The sequence below is a fragment of the Microcaecilia unicolor genome, chromosome 12 (genome assembly GCF_901765095.1).
Source record: "Microcaecilia unicolor chromosome 12, aMicUni1.1, whole genome shotgun sequence".
In the NCBI taxonomy this organism is placed as follows: domain Eukaryota; kingdom Metazoa; phylum Chordata; class Amphibia; order Gymnophiona; family Siphonopidae; genus Microcaecilia; species Microcaecilia unicolor.
Genome location: NC_044042.1, coordinates 95,072,247 through 95,096,399, shown reverse-complemented (window position 1 = coordinate 95,096,399; position 24,153 = coordinate 95,072,247). Strand labels below are relative to the sequence as shown.

The following is a 24,153-nucleotide window of genomic DNA, read 5'->3' as shown; positions in this document are numbered from 1 at the left end:
CTGTCAGGGACCTGGGTATGACATTTGAGGCTGGCATACAGACTGGCAAAAAAAGTGCTTTATTTTTTTCGTGTGGGAGGGGGTTGGTGACCACTGGTGGAGTATGGGGAGGTCAGTCCCCATTCCCTCCAGTGGTCATCTGGTCAGTTGGGGCAACTTTTTGAGGCTTGGTCGTGAAAATAAAAGGACCAAGTAAAGCTGGTGAAATACTGCTTAACGCCGCTTTTTTTTTCCACTATCCGCGAAAGCCGGCCATCTGGTAGCCACGCCCATGTCCCGCCTTCGCTTCGCCAGCAACACGCCCCCTTGAACTTTCGCCGGCAAGGCGATGGGAAAGCGGCGATGCTGTCAAAAAAGCAGCTTTCGATTATACCGATTTCACAGCTTTTCCGAGATTGCGGGCCATCTCCCGATTTATGTCGGAAGATGGCCGGTGATCACTTTCGAAAATAAGCCCGATAGTAACGTAGTAAATGATGGCAGATAAAGTCCTAAACGGTCCATCCAGTCTGCCCAACAAGATAAACTCATTTTGCATGGTATGTGATACTTTATATGTATACCCGATTTGTCCTTGCCTTTCTCAGGGCACAGACTGTAGAAGTCTGCCCAGCACTGTTCTTGTACTAAAAGTTCTGAAGCTAACATTGAAGCCACTTAAAATTTACACTCCAGCCCATCCCTATTTATTCAGTTACGATCAGGGCGTAGACTGTAGAAGTCTGCCCAGCACTGGTTTTGCTTCCCAATTACCAGCATCGCCACCCAATCTCAGCTAAGGGGAGATATGATAGAGGTCTATAAAATAATGAGTGGTGTAGAACAGGTAGACGTGAATTGTTTGTTTACTCTTTCCAAAAATACTAGGACTAGGGGGCATGTGATGAAGCTACAAAGTAGTAAATTTAATATGAATCTGAGAAAATCTTTCTTCACTCAACGTTTAATTAAACTCTGGAATTTGTTGCCAGAGAATGTGGTAAAGGCGATTAGCTTAGCAGTGTTTAAAAAAGGTCTGGACAGCTTCCTAAAGGAAAAGTCCATAGACCATTATTAAAATGGACTTGGGGAAAATCCACTGCTTATTTCTGGGATAAGCAGCATAAAGTGTATTGAGCTTTTCTGGGATCCTGCCAGGTATTTGTGACCTGGATTGGCGACTGTTGGAAACAGTATGCTGGGCTTGATGGACCTTTGCTCTGTCCCAGTGTGGCAATACTTATGTACTTACGTAAGATTCCGTGGATCCATTCCTTCTAAACAGGATTCCTTTGTGTTTATCCCATGCATGTTTGAATTCCATTACCGTTTTTGTCTCCACCACCTCCCGTGGGAGGGCATTCCACATATCTACCATCCTTTCTGTGAAAATATACTTCCCAACATTACTCTTCAGTCTGTCCCTCTTCAACCTCAATTCATGTCCTCTAGTTCTACCGCCTTCCCGTCTCCGGAAAAGGTTTGTTTGCAGATTAATACCCTTCAAATATTATGTTGGCTTAAGTTCAAAATTAGTTAAAAGGTTGCAGTTATTATAATATACTGTAGCCAAAATGATCGATCGATGGCTGTTCTCGCTATGATCACATGATAACTTTTTTTTTTAGGGCTGCCATACTAGGACAGACCGAAGGTCCATCAAGCCCAGCATTCTGTTTCCAACAGTGGCCAATCCAGGTTACAAGTACCCGGCAAGATCCCAAAACAGTACATTTTATGCTGCTTATCCTAGAAATAAGCAGTGGATTTGCTCCAAGTCCATCTTAATAATGGCTTATGGACTTTTCTTTTAGGAAGTTATCCAAACGCTTAAACCGCTAAGCTAACTGCTTTTACCACACTCTCTGGCAATGAATTCCAGAGTTTAATTACACTTTGAGTGAAGAAATATTTTCTCTGATTTGTTTTAAAATTACTACTTCGTAGTTTTCATTGCGTGCCCCCTAGTCCTAGTATTTTTGGAAAGAGTAAACAAGCAATTCATGTCTACCCATTCCACTCCACTCATTATTTTATAGACCTCTATCATATCTCCCCTCAGCCACCTTTTCTCTAAGCTGAAGAGCCCTAGCCACTTTAGCCTTTCCTTATAGGGAAGTTGTCCCATCCCCTTTATTATTTTTGTTGCCCTTCTCTGCACCTTCTCCAATTCCTCTATATCCCTTTTGAGATGTGGGTGACCAGAATTGCATACAGTATTCGAGGTGCGGTCACACCATGGATCGATACAAAGGCATTATAATGTCCTCATTTTTATTTTCCATTCCTTTCCTAATAATACCTAATATTCTATTTGTTTTCTTAGCTGCCACTGCACATGGAGGAGAAGGTTTCAACATATCATTAACGATGACACCTAGATCCCTTTCCTGGTCGGTGACTCCTAACGTGGAACCTTGCACGATGTAGCTATAGTTCGGGTTCCTATTTCCCACATGCATCACTTTGCACTTGCTCTTCAATTGGTCCATCTAGCCCAGTACCCTGCTTTCCAACAGTGGCCAAGCCAGGTCACAAGTACCTGGCAGAAACCCAAATCGTGGCAACATTCCATGTAGAACCCCAAAGAATATAATCCTAAAGAGTGACAAGATTCCATGCAGAATCTGAGTAGCAACACTCCAGAGCCGGTGGTGGGAGGCGGGGCTGGTGGTTGGGAGGCAGGGATAGTGCTGGGCAGACTTATATGGTCTGTGCCAGAGCCGGTGGTGGGAGGTGGGACTGGTGGTTTGGAGGCAGGGATAGTGCTGGGCAGACTTATGCGGTCTGTGCCAGAGCCGGAGGTGGGACTGGTGGGTGGGAGGCGGGAAAAGTGCTGGGCAGACTTATACGGTCTGTGCCCTGAAGCGGACAGGAACAAATCAAGGTAGGGTATACACAAAAAGTAGCACATATGAGTTTATCTTGTTGGGCAGACTGGATGGACCGTGCAGGTCTTTTTCTGCCGTCATCTACTATGCTACTATGTAAATCCCTGGGCAAGCAGTTGCTTCCCATGTCTGTCTCAATAGCAGACTATGGACTTTTCCTCCAGGAATTTGACCAAACCTTTTTTAAACCCAGATATGCTAACCACTGTTTCCATCTTCTCCGGCAAAGAGTTCCAGAGCTCAACTATTCGTTGAGTGAAAAAATATTTCCTCCTATTTGTTTTAAAAGTATTTCCATGTAACTTCCTTGAGTGTCCCCTTGTCTTTGTACTTTTGGAACGAGTGAAAAATCAATTTACTTAGTACATAAGTACATAAGTAGTGCCATACTGGGAAAGACCAAAGGTCCATCTAGCCCAGCATCCTGTCACCGACAGTGGCCAATCCAGGTCAAGGGCACCTGGCACGCTCCCCAAACGTAAAAACATTCCAGACAAGTTATACCTAAAAATGCGGAATTTTTCCAAGTCCATTTAATAGCGGTCTATGGACTTGTCCTTTAGGAATCTATCTAACCCCTTTTTAAACTCCGTCAAGCTAACCGCCCGTACCACGTTCTCCGGCAACGAATTCCAGAGTCTAATTACACGTTGGGTGAAGAAAAATTTTCTCCGATTCGTTTTAAATTTACCACACTGTAGCTTCAACTCATGCCCTCTAGTCCTAGTATTTTTGGATAGCGTGAACAGTCGCTTCACATCCACCCGATCCATTCCACTCATTATTTTATACACTTCTATCATATCTCCCCTCAGCCGTCTCTTCTCCAAGCTGAAAAGCCCTAGCCTTCTCAGCCTCTCTTCATAGGAAAGTCGTCCCATCCCCACTATCATTTTCGTCGCCCTTCGCTGTACCTTTTCCAATTCTACTATATCTTTTTTGAGATACGGAGACCAGTACTGAACACAATACTCCAGGTGCGGTCGCACCATGGAGCGATACAACGGCATTATAACATCCGCACACCTGGACTCCATACCCTTCCTAATAACACCCAACATTCTATTCGCTTTCTACTCATTCTACACCACTCGGGGTTTTGTAAACCTCAATCATATCTCCCCTCATCTGTCTCTTTTCCACGCTGAACAGCCCTAACCTCTTTAGCCTTTCCTCATTTGAGAGGAGTTCCATCCTCTTTATCATTTTAGTCATTCTTTTTTAAACCTTTTCTAATTCAGCTATATCTTTTTTGAGATACGGTGACCAGAACTGAACACAATACTCAAGGTGTGGATGCACCATGGAGCAATACAAAGGCATTATAGTGTTTTCGGTCTTATTCACCATTCCTTTCCTAATAATTCCTAGCATCCTGTTTGCTTTCTTGGCCGCCGCCACACACTGAGCAGAAGATTTCAGGGTATAATCTACAACAGCACCCAAGGTGGGCCCTAGCATCAGGTAACTGTGATTCAGATTATTCTTTCCAATTTGCATCACCTTGCATTTGTCACATTAAATTTCATCTGCCATTTGGATGCCCAGTCTTCCAATTTCCTAAGGTCTTCCTGCTATATTTCACAGTCCGCATGTGTTTTAACAACCTTGAATAGTTTTGTATCATCTTCAAATTTGATCACCTCACTCGTCGTCCAATAACCAATTCCTAATCCACACCAGAACCTTGCCTCCTATCCCATGAGTCTTTAATTTTCTCAGGAGTCTCTAGATACACTACATCAACCAGCTCACCTTTATCCACGGTTATTCACGCCTTCAAAGAAATGAAGCAAATTGGCGAGGCAAGACGTCCCTCGGCTGAACCCATGTTGACTCTGTCCCATTAAAACATGTTTGTCTACATAAGTACATAAATATTACCATACTGGGAAAGACCAAAGGTCAATCAAGCCCAGCATCCTGTTTCCAACAGTGGCCAATCCAGGTCACAAATACCTGGCAAGATCCCAAAAATGTACAAAACATTTTATACTGCTTATCCCAGAAATAGTGGATTTTCCCCAAGTCTATTTAATAATGGTCTATGGACTTTTCCTTTAGGAAGCCGTCCAACCCTTTCTTAAACTCCGCTAAGCTAACCGCCTTTACCACATTCTCTGGCAACGAATTCCAGAATTTAATTACACGTTGAGTGAAGAAACATTTTCTCCGATTCGTTTTAAATTTACTACATTGTAGCTTCATCGCATGCCCCCTAGTCCTAGTATTACGTGTTCTGTAATTTTATTTTTTATAATAGTTTCTACTATTTTGCCCGGCGCCGACGTCAGGTTTACTGGTCTATAATTTCCCAGATCACCCCTAGAACCCTTTTAAAAAATCGGTGTCACATTGGCCACCCTCCAATCTTCAGGTACTACAGTTGATTTTAACAACAGGTTACATATTACTAGCAGCAGATCAACAATTTCATGCTTTAGTTCTTTGAGTACCCTTGGATGTATGCCATCTGGTCCAAGTGATTTACTACTCTTTAATGTGTCAATTTGGCTCAGTACATCTTCCAGGTTCACCGAGATTTCTTTCAATTCATCCGCATCATCACCCTTGAAAAACATTTCCGGTACAGGCAGATCCCTTACATCTTCTTCCGTAAAGACAGAAGCAAAGAATTCATTCAGTTTCTCCGCTATGGCCTTGTCCTCTCTGAGCGCCCATTTTGCTCCTTCGTGATCCAACGGTCCCGTGGATTCCCTTGCAGGCTTTCTGCTTCAGATGTACCTGAAAAAGTTGTTACTGTGAGTTTTAGCATCTGCGGCAAGTTTCTCTTCATATTCTCTTTTAGCCTTCTTTATTAATGCTTTGCATCTGACTTGCCAGTGCTTATGTTGCTTCTTATTTTTGTAATTTGGCTCCTTTTTCCATACTTTGAAGGACAATCTTTTGGCTGTAATGGCCTCTTTTACTTCACCTTTTAACCATGCAGGTTGACGTTTTCTCTTCTTTCCACCTTTGCAAATACATGGAATGCATCTGGACTGGGCTTCCAAGATGGTATTTTTGAATAATGCCTGATTTAGTGTCCTAACCTTTGAAGCCAATCCTTTTAGTTTCTTTTTAACCATTTTCCTCATTTTATTAAACTCCTCGGTCATCTATCAGTCCAACTGATTCTTTTGCCAGCTTCTTTCTTCTAATATACCTAAAAAAGGTTTTACTATGTGTTTTTGCCTCTAATGCAATCTTTTTTTCAAAGTCTTTCTTTTCCTTCCTTATCAGAGCTTTGCATTTGGCTTGACATTCCTTATGCTGTTTCTTATTATTTTCAGTCAGATCTTTCTTCCATTTTCTGAAGGATTTTCTTTTAGCTCTAAGAGCTTCCTTCACCTTACGTTTTGACCATGCTGGCTATCGTTTGGCCTTCCTTCCTCCTTTTTTAATAGATGGAATATAACTGGCCTGGGATTCCAGGATGGTGTTTTTGAACACATGCCTGATGTAAATTTTTGACCTTTGCAGCTGCTCCTCTAAGATTTTTTTTCACTGTTCTTCTCATTTTATCATAGTCTCCTTTTTGAAAGTTAAATGCTAATGTATTGGATTTCCTGTGTGTACTTCCTCCAAAGTCAATGATCACTGTTATCAAGCAGCCCCAGTACCATTACCTCCTGCACCAGATCATGTGCTCCACTAAGGACTAGGTCTAGAATTTTTCCTCCTCTTGTTGGCTCCTAAACCAGCTGCTTCATATAGCAGTCCTTGATTTCATCAAGGAATTTTACCTCCCTAGCGTGCCCTGGTCTTACATTTACCCAGTCAATAACATGTAATTGAAATCACCCATTATTATTGTGTTCCCCAGTTTGTTAGCCTCCCTAATTTCTAATAACATTTCCACAATTCCAGGAATAACATGTATAGAATGTTTGTGCGTTTGGGAAGCTTGCCAGGTGCCCTTGGCCTGGATTGGCTGCTGTTGTGGACAGGATGCTGGGCTCGATGGACCCTTGGTCTTTTCCCAGTGTGGCATTACTTATGTACTCATGTACTTATGTACATCCATCTGTTCATCCTGGCCAGGCGGACGGTAGTACACTCCTATCACTATCCTTTTCCGCTTTACACATGGAATTTCAATCCATAGGGATTCCACGATGTATTTTGTGTCCTGCAGAATTTTTAGTCTATTTGATTCAAGGCCCTTCTTAACATACAATGCTATCCTTCTACCAATTCATAAGTACATAAGTAATGCTATATTGGGAGAAGACCAAGGGTCCATCGAGCCCAGCATCCTGTCCATGACAGCGGCCAATCCGGGCCAAGGGCACCTGGCGAGCTTCCCAAACGTACAAATATTCTGGAATTGTGGATTTTTCCCAAGTCCATTTAGTAGTGGTTTATGGACTTGTTCTTTAGGAAACCATCTAACCCCTTTTTAAACTCTGTCAAGCTAACCGCCTTCACCACGTTCTCCGGCAACGAATTCCAGAGTTTAATTATGTGTTGGGTGAAGAAACTTTTTCTCCAATTTGTTTTAAATTTACTACACTGTAGTTTCATCGCATGCCCCCTAGTCCTAGTATTTTTGGAAAGCGTGAACAGACGCTTCACATCCACCTGTTCCACTCCACTCATTATTTTATATACCACTATCATGTCTCCCTTCAGCCGTCTTTTCTCCAAGCTGAAAAGCCCTGGCCTCCTTAGTCTTTCTTCATAGGGAAGTCGTCCCATCCCCACTATCATTTTAGTTGCCCTTCGATGCACCTTTTCCAATTCTGCTATATCTTTCGATCCACCATATCACTACAATATAATTTGTACCCTGGTATGACATTGTCTCACTGGTTATCCTACTTCCACCAGGTCTCAGAGATGCCTATTATATCTCATTTTTCATTTAGGGAGTACTAAGTTTTTAGCACGCACTAAAAATTAGCGCTCGCTAACGGTAGAGACACCCATTATATTCCTATGGGTGTCTCTAGCATTAGTGTGTGCTAATTTTTAGGACATGCTAAAAAGTTTGCACACCTACAGAGCGGCTTAGTAAACAGGTCCCTTAGTACAATATATTCTAACTCTCCCATCTTATTTCTTAGGTTTCTGGCATTTGCATATAGACATTTCAAACTGTTATTTGTTCCTATTTGCATCTTGCTCAGCAGTTAATAGTGATAATTTACAATCTTGAAAATCTGCCTGCTTTTTATTTAAAGACACCTGCCAGCTTATAATTGAAAAAGAAAAACGCCTATATTGCGACCCAAATCGGGAGATAGACGTTTATCTCACAAAAATGAATAAAGCGGTATAATCGAAAGCCGAATTTGGACGTTTTCAACTGCACTCCGTCGCGGATGCGGACAAAGTTGATGGGGGTGTGTCAAAGGCGTGGTGAAGGCGGAACTGGGGCGTGGTTATCGGCCGATCAGAGATAGGCGCCTTTCGCTGATAATGGAAAAAAAATATGCGTTTGTAGCGAGAATTTAGGGCACTTTTCCTGGACCCTGTTTTTCCACGAATAAGGCCCCAATAAGTGCCCTAAATGACCAGATTACCACCAGAGGGAATCGGGGATGACCTCCCCTGATTCCCCCAGTGGTCACTAACCCCCTCCCACCACAAAAAATGATGTTTCACAACTTTTTATTTTCACCCTCAAATGTCATACTCACCTCCCTGGCAGCAGTATGCAGGTCCCTGGAGCAGTTGTTAGGGGGTGCAGTGGACTTCAGGCAGGTGGACCCAGGCCCATCCCCCCCTACCTGTTACAATTGTGCTGCTTAATGCTTAGTCGTCCAACTCCCCCAAACCCACTGTACCCACATGTAGGTGCCCCCCTTCACCCCTTAGGGCTATAGTAATGGTGTAGACTTGTGGACAGTGGGTTTTGAGGGGGATTTGGGGGGCTCAACACACAAGGGAAGGGTGCTATGCACCTGGGAGCTCTTTTACCTTTTTTTTGTTTTTGTAAAAGTGCCCCCTAGGGTGCCCGGTTGGTGTCCTGGCATGTGAGGGGACCAGTGCACTACGACTCCTGGCCCCTCCCACGAACAAATGCCTTGGATTTATTCGTTTTTGAGCTGGGCGCTTTCATTTTCCATTATCACTGAAAAACAAAAACGCCAAGCTCACAAATTGTCGAATAAAACATGGACGTCTATTTTTTTCGAAAATACGGTTCGGTCCACCCCTTCACGGACCCGTTCTCGGAGATAAACGCCCATGGAGATAGACGTTTTCGTTCAATTATGCCCCTCCTGGTCTACTATGGTTTCTACTGCAACCTTGCTATCGGGATACCCTATCTTCCCTATGTTGGAGACTCTGGAGCTCTGCCCATCTCTTCGGACCTGTGCGTGGAACAGGGGACACTTCTGAAAATGCTACACTACACCTTTGCTTAGAAGTTTACAGTCTCTGCACGGATAGTTTTTAAGACTGCTTGTATTGTATTTTGCAAACTACGCTCTTTGAATGAATTCCCGCTTTCATTCTATTTTACTGTTAGGATTTCTATCCGTTAAAAAAGTTTGCTATAAGAGATTTCATGAAGGCTCTTTATTTTTCAACCTACTAAATTGTGGACTTCTATACCTGTACAAATATGGGTGATTTTTGGCTATTTACAATTCTGAAAAGGATTGAAGGCCTATCTTTTTAATAAGTATTTGAATGACTAACTTTGTAGGGCCTTCTTGATTTTAATTGAGGGTTTCTGAACGTATATAACCTGCTTTGACTCTGCATTGATATTAGCGGGATACAAATACCTTGAATAGAATAGAAGGCTCCACTGTGACACAACAGTGACACCTTCTGGCCAAGCTCAACACATGCATGTACTTCAAGACTGTTACTACAATGGCTGGACAATAGGGGGAGGAAGTGGATATGAAAGAACAGGACAAGCATAAAGGATTTCAAAAGGAGACAAAGGGACCGAACATCTTAGTAACTGGTATGGATGGGCATTCGTTTTCTCTGTTTCTATGAAAAATGGGGGGGGGGGGGGGGGGGGGGGGAATGGGATACAGTTTGGTTGCAAACGATGTGAAAAGCTGTGGAAAATAATGTTGGTTTTGTGTGAAATTTAAAAAAAAAGGAACGTAGGTTAAATTTAAAAAAAGAAAAAAAAATGGTGAAAAAGCCTGGGACAAAATGAGTGGAGGAGTAGCCTAATGGTTAGAGTAGTAGCCTTGTGACTCTGGGCAAGTCACTTAATTCTCCACTGCCCCAGGTACAAAATGAGTACCTGTATTATCATATATAAACTGCTTTGGCTGTAACCACCCCTTTCTCTTTAAATAAAATCACTAACTTCTAGGACCCTCCTTCTAAAACAGTTTGTGATGATCCTGGGATAAGGTCAGTATTTGGGGAGGAACACCAAGAGAGATTGCTTGGAGAATCTGTCACCACTGGCCACAGGCAGAAGAGTGAGGTAACATAGTAGATGTCTGCCCAACAAGATAAACTCATTACACATGGTATGATAGGAGTGGCCTAGTGGTTAGGGTGGTGGACTTTGGTCCTGGGGAACTGAGGAACTGAGTTCGATTCCCACTTCAGGTACAGGCAGCTCCTTGTGACTCTGGGCAAGTCACTTAACCCTCCATTGCCCCATGTAAGCCGCATTGAGCCTGCCATGAGTGGGAAAGCGCGGGGTACAAATGTAACAAATAAATAAAAAATAAAAATATGTATACCTGGTCTTGATTTTGTCCTTGCCATTTTCAGGGCACAGACCGTAGAAGTCTGCCTGGCACTGGTCTTGTTCTAAATTACTAAAGTTGTCCAAGCCCCTGAAAAGCTCCACAGCAGCCCATCCAAATCTATTCAGCCACGATCAGGGCACAGACTGTGGAAGTCTTGCCCAGCACTGGCTTTGCTTCTAAAATAGCGGTGTTGCTACCTAATCTCCTCTAAGCTTGTCTGGATCTATTCCTTCCAAACAGGATTCCTTTGTGTTTATCCCTCGACCGTTTGCATCTCCACCATCTCCTGCGGAAGGGCATTCCAGGTACTTACCACCCTCTCAGTGAAAATAAACTTCCTGACATTATTCCCAGTCAGTCACCTTTCAACCTCAATTCATGTCCTCTGGTTCTACTACCTTCCTGACTCTGGAAAATGTTTGTCTGGATTTATACCTTTCAAATATTTGAACGTCTGTATCATGTCACCCCTGTTTCTCCTTTCCTCTAAGGTATACATGTTCAGGTCGGCAAGTCTCTCCTTGTACGTCTTGCTACACAAACCCCATACCATTTTTGTCGTTTTTCTCTGAACCACTTCAAGTCTTTTTACATTCTTAGCAGCCTCCAAAACTGAACACAGTACTCCAAGTGGGGCTTCACCAAAGACTTGTAGAGGGGCATCAACACCTCCTTTCTTCTGCTGGTTATATCCCTTTCTATGCAGCCTAGCATCCGTCTGGCCGCAGCTACCGCCTTATAGCATTGTTTCATCACCTTGAGATCCTCGGGTCCCCCCAGGTCTCTCTCCTGAGCTGAGCTTACCAATCTTTCTTTTTTTTTTTTTTTTTTTAAATCATTTATTTATAATTTTTTCATTTTACAAGGATCACTTGCAAAACAGTAAAACAGAGATGATTGTACATTAAAACAATATTTGAAGAAAACAATCTCAACAAGATAAATGGATTTTGTACAATCTTTCTCTTTCTTAGACCACAAAATAAATAGGGAGAGTGAAACAAGACAAGGAGATCAATTTAAGCAACAGCAAACAAAGAAAACGTGGTATTAACCCGATTATCCCCAGTTATTATTTATCTAAATCATTTTTCCACATTGATCATCTGGTTGGTTTCTTCAAGACCATAACGGTGCATAGTCCATCAATTTCATTGGAAACATACTTATTGTCCAATATTAGTGAAAGTAATACACCTGATTTCATTTTTTTTCCCTTTTAAAACCAGAAATTGTTTAACAATACAAACCCTTGAATCTCCAATCCAATTCCCGCTGATTAAAGTAATCCCAGTTTCACAGGCTTCACTCCTTTTGAATTAATATATTAAGAGGAATCATTTCAGAGGAAAAAAAAACATTAGGAGTCATACCTGGAACTCTGGGAAAACAACAATCTCGATATTAATCATCTACAACAATATTCATTTTGTTCAAATTTTTTCTGGTCTTATTATCATTTTCAAATCTTAACCGTTTCTACTTCAGTAGAACTTCATTTGCTGTATATTCTCAAATGATTCGATTAGATTATCCATGTGGCTCATTAACAAGACTATATCTGAAGCAAAGTCATTCTCTACCACCGTCAGGTCCTGGAGCACCCTCCAGATGACATTCAATGCAACCTCCACGGGAGCCAAAAACTCCAAGCTGATAACTCTTAAGGGTTTAGGAGTAGCACCGCCGACACGGGTTCAGCTGTAAACGACTTCCGTTTCAGCATACACTCCTGACTCACTCCTCCACCCCTTTGGACATGGTGGTTAAATGATTTTTGAGCGATGAAGTTGTTTCCAGGTCCAAGAGCATCGACGCTCCTTCGTCGGTGCTAATCAAAGGACTCATCAACCCAGTCATCTATGGGCAGCTCGTCATACAGCGGTCCCACACTTGCTGCACAGGGGACAAAACGCTGGTCATCGGCGGCTGACCCCCCATTGTCCCCTTCCTCTGTTAAGGCAACTGCAATGCAGAGAGGAAATTTCAAGTGAACAAAAACTGAACTTCAGAGGACAGCTGGGCCGTTGAGTGTACGAGCTTCAGGTCACCATCTTTCCCCTCTCCCTAATTTGGGACACTCTTTGTCTGGTTTCTCCTCAGAGGCCTGTCTGATATGGGTAACCCTTCAGCATAGCCCTCTGAGTCATTGAAACACGGAAGCCCCTCCACCTTACCAATCTTTCTTTTCCTATCTGCTACATCTGGATTTCTGCACCCTAAGTTCATCACTCTGTACTTCTTCACATTAAATTTTAACTGCCAGACCCTTGGCCGTTCTTCCAACATTTGGAGATCACATTTGGAGATCCCTTCTCATGGTTTCCACTCCCTCCAGGGTATCCACTCTATTGGCTATCTTCATGTCATCCACAAAAAGGCAAACTTTTCCCTCTAACCTTTTAGCAACGTCTCTCATAAATATATTAAACAGAATCGGCCTCAGCACCGACCCCTGAGGCACTCCACTACTCACTTTCCTTACCTACGAGCAGATTCCATTTACCACCACCACCCTCTGTTGCCTGTCGGTCAACCAGTATCCAATCCAATTCACCACTTTGGGTCCTAAGTTCAGCCCTTTCAGCTTATTCAGGAGTCTTCCACGAGGAACCGTATCAAAGGCTTTGCTGAAATCAAAGTAGATTACATCCAGCGAACGTCCTTCACCTAGTACTTTGATCACCCAAAGAAATCAATAAGATCTGTTTGCTAGGATTTTCCTTTGGTAAAGCCTCGGATCCTGCCAGGGCCTTGCCTAGGGTCTGTGGTGCCCCCCTGCAGACTATCAGTTGGCGCCCCCCCCCCCCCCCCCCACGTGGCACAAGATGCAAAGGAAATAGCAGCTGAAAGATGGATTGCTGAACAAATATCAAACCAATGACAAATGCTCCAGTTTCCCCCCCCCCCCCCCCAAGATCTCTTGTCTCTGCTACCTCCACCCGCCCATGCCCCTGCCCCACCCAGCTCTTGCCCCTCATAGGTCCATGCCCCTTTGCAATTGCTCACTACAGATTCTGCATGTTCAATTTGCAGCACCTCAACTAAGGGCAGTTATATGCATAACTACAAATTTGTGCCAATTAACAACAATTAACATCAAATATATGTCAATTATTGCCTAATTATTAAGTAGAGAGGTGTGGAAGCAGTGTTAGTCCACTCTTAAAGGTTATCAATAGAAATCAAACAAAATAAAAGAAAATAAGATACCTTTTTTATTGGACATAACTTAATACATTTCTTGATTAGCTTTCGAAGGTTGCCCTTCTTCGTCAGATCGGAAATAAGCAAATGTGCTAGCTGACAGTGTATATAAGTGAAAACATTCAAGCATTACTATGACAGTCTGACAGGGTGGGAGGATGGGGGTGGGTAGGAGGTATGCATGGGGACATCAAAGCATATCATTGATATTCTAACAGGATGGGTGTGGATAGGTGAGGGGTGGAGAGAAATACAGCTTTATGGTTTATAATAGGTTAGGAACCCTAGATCCTTGTTAAGTCCTTTCTGTTGGGTGTTAAAATATTCAATCACCCAACAGAAAGGACTTAATAAGGATCTGGGGTTCCTAACCCATTATAAACCATAAAGCTGTATTTCTCTGTTGATCACCCCACCCCTCACCTATCCACACCTATCCTGTTAGAATATCAATGATATGCTTTGATGTCCACATGCATACCTCCGACCCACCCCCATCCTCCCACCCTGTCAGACTGTCATAGTAATGCTTGAATGTTTTCACTTATATACACTGTCAGCTAGCACATTTGCTTATTTCCGATCTGAGGAAGAAGGGCGACCTTCGAAAGTTAATCAAGAAATGTATTAAGTTATGTCCAATAAAAAAGGTATCATCTTATTTTCTTTTCCATGTTTTATTTTGTTTGATTTCTATTGATTGCCTAATTATTAAATTTAACGACACTATTCTATAACTGTGCCTAACACGTTTATAGAATTAGGGGGACTGTGTACACCCATCTGCCTCTCCTGCCCAGGAGCCTAGTTATAAACTCAGCAAATAAGGAGAGTAATTTTCACTGTGAAAATGATCAGAAAAAGCACCTAAATCGTGTAGATGTTGTTTTCAGACTAAAAATGTGCACATGCTTTTGTAATTTGCCCAGATGGTGCGGTATATCAAATGAGAAATAAACTTGGAAATGAATTGCACAGAGGGTGGATGAGATTTTCAAAATAGCTCTATAAACATTTTGCCTGCTTACAGGGCAGGTGAGCTTTTGAAAATAGCACTATGCATGAATGTATTACTTGCATGGAGGGTGGGCAAGATTTTCAAAACAGCACTATGCATGAATGTTTTACCTGCACAGAGAGCAGATGAGATTTTAAAAATAGCACCATGTATGAACATTTTGCCTGTATGCAGGGCATGTGAGATTTTCAAAATGGCATTATGCATGAATGTTTTACGTGTCTGAAGGACAGGTGAGATTATAAAAGCTCATTTCTGTGGGTGCAGCATTGTTTTACACCTACTGCCTAATGCCAGCAGTTATCATGAGCTGTACATTATAATCACAGACCTCCCAAAGGAGCCCACCAACCTACAGGTTAGACTGGATTAGCTGCACACATTTAAAAATGGAATAAGGGAAAAAAAAATCCTTTGTTACCTAAATTTCATTCACTCTTCCCTACTATGAAGCAATTGACTTCCTTTTCTCTCTGGAATGCAGAGCTGAGCTGGGAAATTCCAGGGTGGTAGGGCCGGGGAATGTTAGAAGGATTTCTTTAGTTCTTTGGCATGCTGTTGAAGGATTTTTGCAATGTTTAGGCTTGACTAGGGACTTAGTGTACCCTACTGTAATCCTTAGGCAGCTCTTGTGACTGAAGACTGGGGAATCCCCTCACTTTATGGGAAACTAGCAGACAAGGACAGCAGCTAAAGATCCCCCTTCCCCTTCCCATCAAGTCTTTGCCCATTCCCCCATACTAATCTCACCCCATCTCCAGCTTTATGCCTCGCTTTCTTGTGAATAAGGATCCTGATTCTCTGCTTAACTCTTGCATCCGCTCCAAGGCGCGTGGGAAGAGCTGGGCGCATGCGCATAGGCGCCGACGCACCAACGCGGTAAGGTTTATTTTTTTAAATTTTGAAATACAACTGGACGGCAGCGCCGGGTGCAGCGCCCTTGTAGGTGGGCGCCTCCCTGCGGTGCTTACCCCGTTTATCGGGTTAGCACGGCCCTGGATCCTGCAACCTGTTGGCTTCTAGAAAGTCAACTATCCTTTCCTTCAGCAGCGACTCCATTATCTCTCCTACCACCGAAGTGAGGCTTACCAGCCTGTAGTTTCTCACTTCTTCCCTGTCTCCGCTTTTGTGAAAAGGGACCACATCAACTGGTCTCCAATCCCGTGGCTCACTGGAGCCTTGACCCAATCTAATTTTTGCCCCATTCAACGTCAACAACTAGAGAGTTTAGGGGGTAGGGGTGGAGATCTGTTTGAATCCCCCCCCCCCTCCCAAAAAAAAGGCATTCCACTGCTCTTGCTATTGGCCCAGAGTCAAAGAAGGCCTAGCACTCTCCAGGACTGAATTATAGGAGGAAAGTCCCCCCCCCAGGATAATTTCAGGTAGTATCAAACGGAGGCAGTGACAGACAAAATTGTCACAGGGCCTGCAGACATGCACTAGCGCACAAGTTTCAAGCTGATTCTGTTTCTCACACTTCAGCCTTCACTATCGTCACCTGCAGATGTGCACTAGAAAGAAGACCAGCCAGATGAAGGCTGGAGCACTGCAGAGTCTGTAAAAGCAAAAAGTGGAGAATTGATAGAGGAAGGAGGGGAGGTAAAATTGGAGACTCACCATGGGAATGAAGTGTTAAAATCAGAGGCTTCAGACTTTATGATGTGCTCTGGGATACAAAAAATTGGAATCTGGCCCTCCCCACCACTAGGGACCTAAGATCAGGTGGCCACAGCAGACAAAAAAAGATAAGCTGAGAAAGCTGCAAAGTGAGAAGAATGGAGACGATTTAGAATGGTGGAGTGATGAGGGAGGGGAAGCGGAAGGGCTGGGTTGGGATCAGTGGCGTAGCCACAGGTGGGCTTAGGTGGGCCAGGGCCCACCCATTTATGGCTCAGGCCCACCCAACAGTAGCACACGTTTAGTGGTAACTAGTGGGAATCCCAAGCTCCGCCAGCGAAAGATTTTCCCCTGATGGTAACAAAAATGCTACTCTCCACGACACCTGCGCATGCTCAGTTTTCAGTGCATTCCTGCTGCTAAGATGGAAATAAATGTTTTCCCACCAGCTGAGATTTTTTTTTTGGGAGGGGGGAAGAACACTTGGTGCCCACCCAATTCTTGCCTAGGCCCACCCAAAATCTGTTGTCTGGCTACGCCCCTGGTTGGGATTAAGGGGTGAAAGGATGCAAGATCGATGGTAGGGTAGGTAGAGTCCCAAGACTGAAGAGAAGGGCTGGGGGAAGAAAACCTGGATAGGAGGTGGGAGCCAGGATCAAAGAGGTAAGGGGAAAGAGAATCTAAAATCGACGAGGAACAGGAGTGAGGAGGATGAAAAGGGAAAAGAACAGGGATTTGGGGGTGGGGAGTGGATGGGACCTATCCCTTAGATTTTGCTCTGGACCTCAGTGTGTCCACCATTGGTTCTGTCCTGGGGTCTCTTTCAGCACGGATGGAGTGGAGAAGTTGAAAACAGCTAAATAGTAGTAGTAGTAGAAGGTCCTGTTTTGTCTATGCTGACCGTTTGAAGGTTACTGCCGCCTCACCTGAGTTTCATGTTGCAGTGCTTACAGCAGAAACAGCTGTTATGGAAGATGAACTTATCGGCCACGAGTCGTTCCATTGGGTAGACCGTTTTTTCACATGCGACGCACAGCTCTTTCACTGGAGCTCTCAGACTGAAGGACTGAATAAAAACAACAAAAAGCAACAGGTTTCAAGATGGTCACTGTTCTGGGAGGTGTCATGATATCTATATGCAACATCCATGCTACATAGACATGTAAAATACGTCTCATTTAACTAACCGCTTTTTCAGTTCATAAAGGTCAGACCCAGTTGGCTCCATCCATCTCGGAGCACCAAACTAAAGCACTGTTTCTCAACCCTCTCCTAGAGGCAGGTTTTCATAACCACCACAATGAATTAGCGTGAGACAGATTTGCATATAATGGTTCTCTGCTGTATGCAAATTTATCTCATGCATATTCTCTCTGGTAATCCTGAAAATTCAACTGGTTAGATGTGCTTCCAGGGGAAGTTTGAATAAAGCTTATCAGTCAAGCTTTCTGAGAATCCCCAGTGAATAAGCATCCAAGTAGCAGTCCACTCTCTCAAAGCTACTAGTATAAACAATTCTTTATTATGAATTTCTTTACCATTATTACCACTATCATAACTTATACATCTATGCGCTTCCTGCTTATCCTGCGTGCTTACCAATCCAACTCGCTAGCTAATCATCAATTCATTCATACAGTGAATATGCATGAGATAAATTTACATGTACTGGGTCTCCAATATATATAAATGTATCCTATGCATATTAATTAGTGACATACTAACTGGTTGTGGGGACACCATGACAGATATGGGAAGTCCTGGACTGGAGGTCACTCCTAGAAAGGAAAGAGTGTGGGAAGCCATAATTGTCCCGGAGAGGAGGGGAGTCTTTGCCGACATTGGCCAGTCTTGAACCAGTGCCCTGAGGTATTGGACATGCCAGTCTCCAAGGGGCAGCTATGTAGCCTCTTGGGGGTTATATTCCAGTCAGGTTAATGCTGACTGTGCGTTGTGCTTCTGTGTTTTGATTGGCCCAATGAGACCAGCCCCAATAGGTGGAGCTATTTGTCTCTGGCGCTGTTGCCCATGGGTTCAATGTTCCCGGTTCTTACTCGTGTTCGCTCTCCTGTTTGTCCTGCCTTTGGTGTTCTGAGGGTTGCAGCAGTCTGTGTTCCTGCTGCATTGTTTCACTGGATCTTGTGATTCCTGGTTTGCCTGCCTTGCTTTGACTCACTACTGTGAGCTAAAGTGACAAATAATCTTGTTCAGTTTCCAGTGCTGAATCTCGGTCTGTCTGTGGTAGTTCTGAGCCAACAAAGAGCCCACAGGCCAGCTGGCACTCTTTGCAGGCTGTGATAGTTTTTTATTAGGCCAGCTTAAAAAAATAGCCCAAAGCTATGTTGTACACAGACCTCTGAGGCCAACTGGGACTCTTCTATGTCTGTTAAAAGTTTACCCACCCATGTAAAGTCCTTTGGTGTTGCGTGCCAGTCCAGTTTCAAGATACCCCCAATGATATACATAAGACAGATCTACATGAATTCTCTCTCAGCTGTATGCAAAGCTATCACTAACAAATTCAATAAGGAAAAAGCCAACTGGTGTGCGGCCCTTGAGGACCCTGGCCTCAAGGTAGAATGAACCCACTTGGCCTTGAACTCTCATGTACTGCATTTCTGAATATTTATTTTAACTGACTCAGTCGTTCCCTCCTGCTTCTTTGGACTTCCAGGTTAGTCAGAATCAGCTGGGATCTCATACCATGAGCCATCACTTGCGGCTAGCTGAGGATTTTCTTTTGTTTCATATTTGCCTCATTCATGATGCCCTTTGCTGCAGTGTGACTAAATGTCTCTCTTCCTGTCAGTGAGTGAGCGGGGACTAGCAGAAAGGGAAACATGTTAAAAATAAATAAAAAGCTGTACTTCTGAATCCCGTTCCCCATCCCCTTCCCAAATTACTTTAGTGCAGGGGGCATGCACCAGGATTCCTTCATGGGTCCTAAATTTGGCCAGAAGGTATCACCATTGCACAGTGGCTGGCACACCCTCTTCTTGTCATGGGCAGTGTGTTCTGCCGAGAGTGGGGGCAAGATTCCCCCGGGCATGGCCTCCAAGGGGGGCCTGGAGCTGGCAATAGAAAAGCCGCTTTCTTCAGGCTTTTGGTGGCAGAAGGCTGGATTGGTCTCCTGCTCGTGTGCGCCGGGTTATCGCGTTTTTGCTCTCATGACCACGTCCTGTCTCCTGTGTGAAGTACTTCCTTCTGCATAGGTGGGAGGGGACGCAGCAGGAAGGACCCGTGGTGGGAAGATCAGAGTTTGGGGGTGGGGGCCTGCAGGGGAGGCTGTCCTGAAGATTATTTGCCCTGGGCCCGGCTTGGTCTCTCGGTGGCCCTGCTATTCAGCCCAGCAAGTGGAAAACCTGAGCAAGGAAATGAACCCCAGTTCAGCCCCTCTGGATAATCCTTATATTAGGGTATTAAAGATCCGCCATTTTCTGTACCAGGGTGACACGGAAACTATGGGACATGCCAACTACTTGGATATGTTTGTAATAAGAGAATTCCCCTGAAGCAGCTATATTTTAGCGAAACAGGGTTCCCCTGTCGGGACTTTATGGAATTTGAGAGAACAGCTGTTGTAAGGCTGGACATCATAAAAATTCATGGAGATATCGTCATCTAAGATAAGTACTCTTTCCAAGTCATTGTTTGATGAAAACTGAGTCTCCATTACAAGTGTTTGTAAGGGTACAATGGCAGTGTTTTTGTGAAGTTGATATAGTGGAGTTTTTTTTGAAGACGCATGATTGAAGAGGTTCCCTCATTATACAAAAGGCGTGTCCTTTAAGAACGAGGAAGTTCTGATTTTTCTGAGGTCTTTCTTTCTCCACTTTTTTCATCATTGCCTGCCATAGTTGCCCACAAACACTTTGTGTATAGGGTAGAATTGTGGGATAAGTTTTGGTATTAAAGATCCCCCAGAGACCCCACATGCAAAGGGAAGGGAGCAAAGGCCTTCCTGGATCTGTTCTGTTCCTCCTAGAATACATTAATTTTACTGATTCTCAAAATTAGTGGCTGAAAAGGTAAAGAAAAAGAGGTTAACCTTTATAAACTACAAGAGATCACAGAAAGAGGAAGACAGGCAGTGATGTGCTGGAGCCGGCTCGCATCGGCTCACAAGAGCCGGTTGTTAAATTTTTTCACATTTTGCGAGCTGGTTGTTCAGGCAGGGCTCTCCCTCCCAAGCCGCAGGGTCCCATCACATACCTGAAGGCAGCCACCCAGTTGGTCTATTGGATTCTTCGGGGCAGGAAAGATCCCCCGTCTTTCCTGCCTGCTGCCAGAACTGACCCTCCTGCCGAGACTTCCAGCAGCGGCCTCACGAGACTTCCGCTGAAGTCATGCAAGGCCGCCATTGGAAGTCTCGGCAGTCATTTTAAAGAAGATGCAGCAGCGGGCAGGAAAGACTGGGGATCTTTCCTGCCCTGAAGAATCCACTAGACCACCGGGGTAGCTTCTGTTCAGGTATGTGCCGGGACCCTGCGGCTCGGAGGTCTGGAATAGCTAGGTAGGTGGGTGAGGAGGATACTATAAAAAAAATGTTGAATTTGCATTTAATCTCACTTATATTTTCAAACATGCTGGCTTGTGAGTACAGATGTACACAGAGGAAGTATAATAACAGAATAACTTTTCATAAATAGTTATTTGTTATAAATCGTAATCAGTGAGTCATTTGGAGGGGCTGGTTATAGGGACACTGTAGCATGTGTTATGTTCCTGCAGAGATTCTTTTTTTCTCCTGGTAAAGGGCCACTAAAACAGACATCATGTTATGAGAATCAGGTGCTCAACATTCAGAGTTTCTATCTATCTATTTACTTATTTATGGCATTTTATCCCACATTAAACATGAATTAGATTAGAACCTGGAAGCATTTAAAATCTTTTTTGTTTCCCTAGAGACAGTAATGCATTGCCCCCTCCCCAGGCTCTCTCCACGGGTATAGCCAGCCCTGCAATTGGGGAAGGGGGAGCAGTCCACCTCTGCACACCCCCCCCCCCCCCCCCCCCCCCCCACAATTGCAGGGCTGGCTATACCTGGGAGAAAGAGCCTGTTGTTAAAAATTTACCAGCACACCACTAAAGACAGGCAACAATACCTGGAAAAGCTAAGAGAAGCTGGTACAGTAGTCAGGAAAGCAAAGATGCACATGGAAGAAAAAATAGCTAATACGTTAAAATGGAGGGCCAATACCTTTTTTAGATCTATTTGTGATAGGAGGACGTGCGAAAGTGACACTGAGGTGTATTTTCAAAGCACTTAGACTTACAAAGTTACATGGTAGCCTATGGAACTTAGAGCCAGATGCACAAAGGTCCCGTTAAGGATCCGTCTGCATTTCCAAATCGGTAAAACTTTACCGATTTAGAAACACAGAGGGATTAACTAAGAAAATCGCATGCAAATGAGCTGCTCGTTGCTTTTGCGACCCAGCCATAGCATTACAGTAGCTTCTCGGCGGAACAGTCTGCTATGTTTTTACACAAGTTTCCTCCACCTTTGAACTGGATTTCAATTAAAACACAAAAATCACATGGCCCCAGGTATGGGACAGTTAGATCTGACAACTGACCCCCTGCTAATGCCTGAGAGAGGGAGCCTTCTCTGCAGCTAAGAGTCTTGCCCATCAAGCTTCTGTCCAAAAAAACTCTACACCTGCGTCGTCAGGAAAGATCTCTCAGTGGAGCTGCACCACCCAGATTCAGGACTCCTCTCCAGAGTCACACTGCTGGGCCCTGGGATCCCTGGCTGGAACTGCACCGCTGGGTCTACAGATCCTTCGCCCTGAGCTACAGCTGCGAGAGCTCCAAACTCTTGGCAGGATTTCTTCCTGGCTCTTTCTTCTTATTGCAGTGCTCCAGGCAGCCAGGGCGGTTGTCTTCAGATGTGGCGGTGTTTTGGAAAAAAAAAAAAACCCCAAGGCTACACACGGTTTTCATACACGCAGCTTCTATATGTGGAGTGTGTAGCACACACTGAACGAGCATTCACAGAGCAGCCAAGCTTAGCAATTGATCGCCCTGCGCATGTGCAGCTTAGCGACGGCCTTGCCGCCTATCAAGCAGCTCGCTGTTTCTGTGAGCAGCTCATTTGCATCTGTTTTTTTTTTTTTGGAGCGTTGCCCGCTATTTAATGAGGTTAAAATATGCGGTGCTTTACGAGGATTTCTGTGCATCGGCCCCTGGGTGACAGAGTTGGATTGAGGGAGAGTGCTATTAGATTTTAGCAAAGTCTTTGACATGGTTCAACAGAGACGACTAATAAAGTGAGTGCTTTCGGTCCGGGCCCTGAAGTGACTGACTGGGTTAGGAACTGGTTGAGTGGAAGGCGACAGAGGGTAATGATAAATGGAGCTCATTCTGAGGAAAAGGATTTTACCAGTGGTGTGCCGCAAGGTTCGGTTCTTGGGCTGGTTCTTATTAACATATTTTTAAGTCATATTGCTGAAGGGCTGTCTGGTAAGGTTTGCCTCTTTGCGGATGATACCAAAATCTGCAATAGGACACCCCTCATGATGTGGATAACATGAGGAAGGCCTTAGCAAAGCTAAAGGGATGGTCTGGAATTTGACAGCTTAATTTAATGTTCAAAAATGCAGGGTAATGCGTTTGGGCTGCAAAAACCTGAGGGAACAGGAATAACATGTATAGAATGTTTGTACGTTTGGGAAGCTCGCCAGGTGCCCTTGGCCTGGATTGGCCGCTGTCGTGGACAGGATGCTGGGCTCGATGGACCCTTGGTCTTTTCCCAGTGTGGCATTACTTATGTACTTAGTTTAAGGGGTGAAGAACTTTTTTGCACAAAAGAGGGAAGGGAAAGGGAAATGATATACTGCCTTTCTGAGGTTTTTGCAACTACATTCAAAGCGGTTCACATATATTCAGGTACTTATTTTGTATCAGGGGCAATGGAGGGTTAAGTGACTTGCCCAGAGTCACACGGAGCTGCAGTGGGAATCGAACCCAGTTTCCCAGGATCAAAGTCCCCTTGCACTAACCACTAGGCTACTCCTGCAGGACTTAAGTGTGATCGTATATGATGATCTTAAGGTGGCCAAGCAGGTAAAAAAGGCGATGGCGAAAGTTAGAAGGATGCTTGGGTGCATACAGAGAGGAATGGCCAGCAGGAAAAAGGAGGTGATGATGCCCCTGTTTAAGACTGTGGTGAGACCTCATTTAGAATATTGTGTACAATTCTGGAGACTGAACCTTCAAACAGGATGGAGTCAGTCCAGAAGACGGCTACTAAAAAGGTCAATGGTCTTTGTCATAAAGCGTATGGAGACAGACTTAAAGATGTCAATATATATACTTTGGAAGAAAGGCGGGACAGTGAAGATATGATAAAGACATTTAAATACCTACGCCTTATAAATGCACACTAGGCAAGTCTTTTTCAACTGAAAGGAAGCTCTGGAATGAGGGGATGAAGACAAAAGGGAAGTACTTCTTCACTGAAAGGGTAGTGAATTTATGGAATGGCTTCCTGGTGGAGACGAAAACAGTATCTGAATTCAAGAGAGCTTGGGATAAGTGCATAGGATCTCTAAGGAGAATAGATAGCGTGGGTGGGCAGACTGGATAGGCCTACATTTTCCTGTTTCTATTTTTCCTATGTAACAAGGGGTCACTGTTCAAACAATACTGCATGTAAAGCTTAACAGTATCAGAGAACACCCAACACATGGACTGGCCATCTAACCAAAAAGGGCACCCTGGGTGCTATGGGGGCAAAACTAGAACT

At 44.1% G+C, this 24,153-nt stretch overlaps 1 protein-coding gene across 1 annotated transcript in view; it reads right to left on the bottom strand.

Moving 5' to 3' along the window:
• The window catches only part of LIMD2 (LIM domain containing 2), a 99,840-nt gene that overhangs the window by 6,024 nt on the left and 69,663 nt on the right, over positions 1 to 24,153 (bottom strand). Inside the window, exon 4 of the mRNA XM_030221858.1 lies at positions 17,327 to 17,466. Coding sequence (XP_030077718.1) covers positions 17,327 to 17,466 — 140 coding nt within the window. The remainder of the gene's footprint in view (positions 1 to 17,326; positions 17,467 to 24,153) is intronic.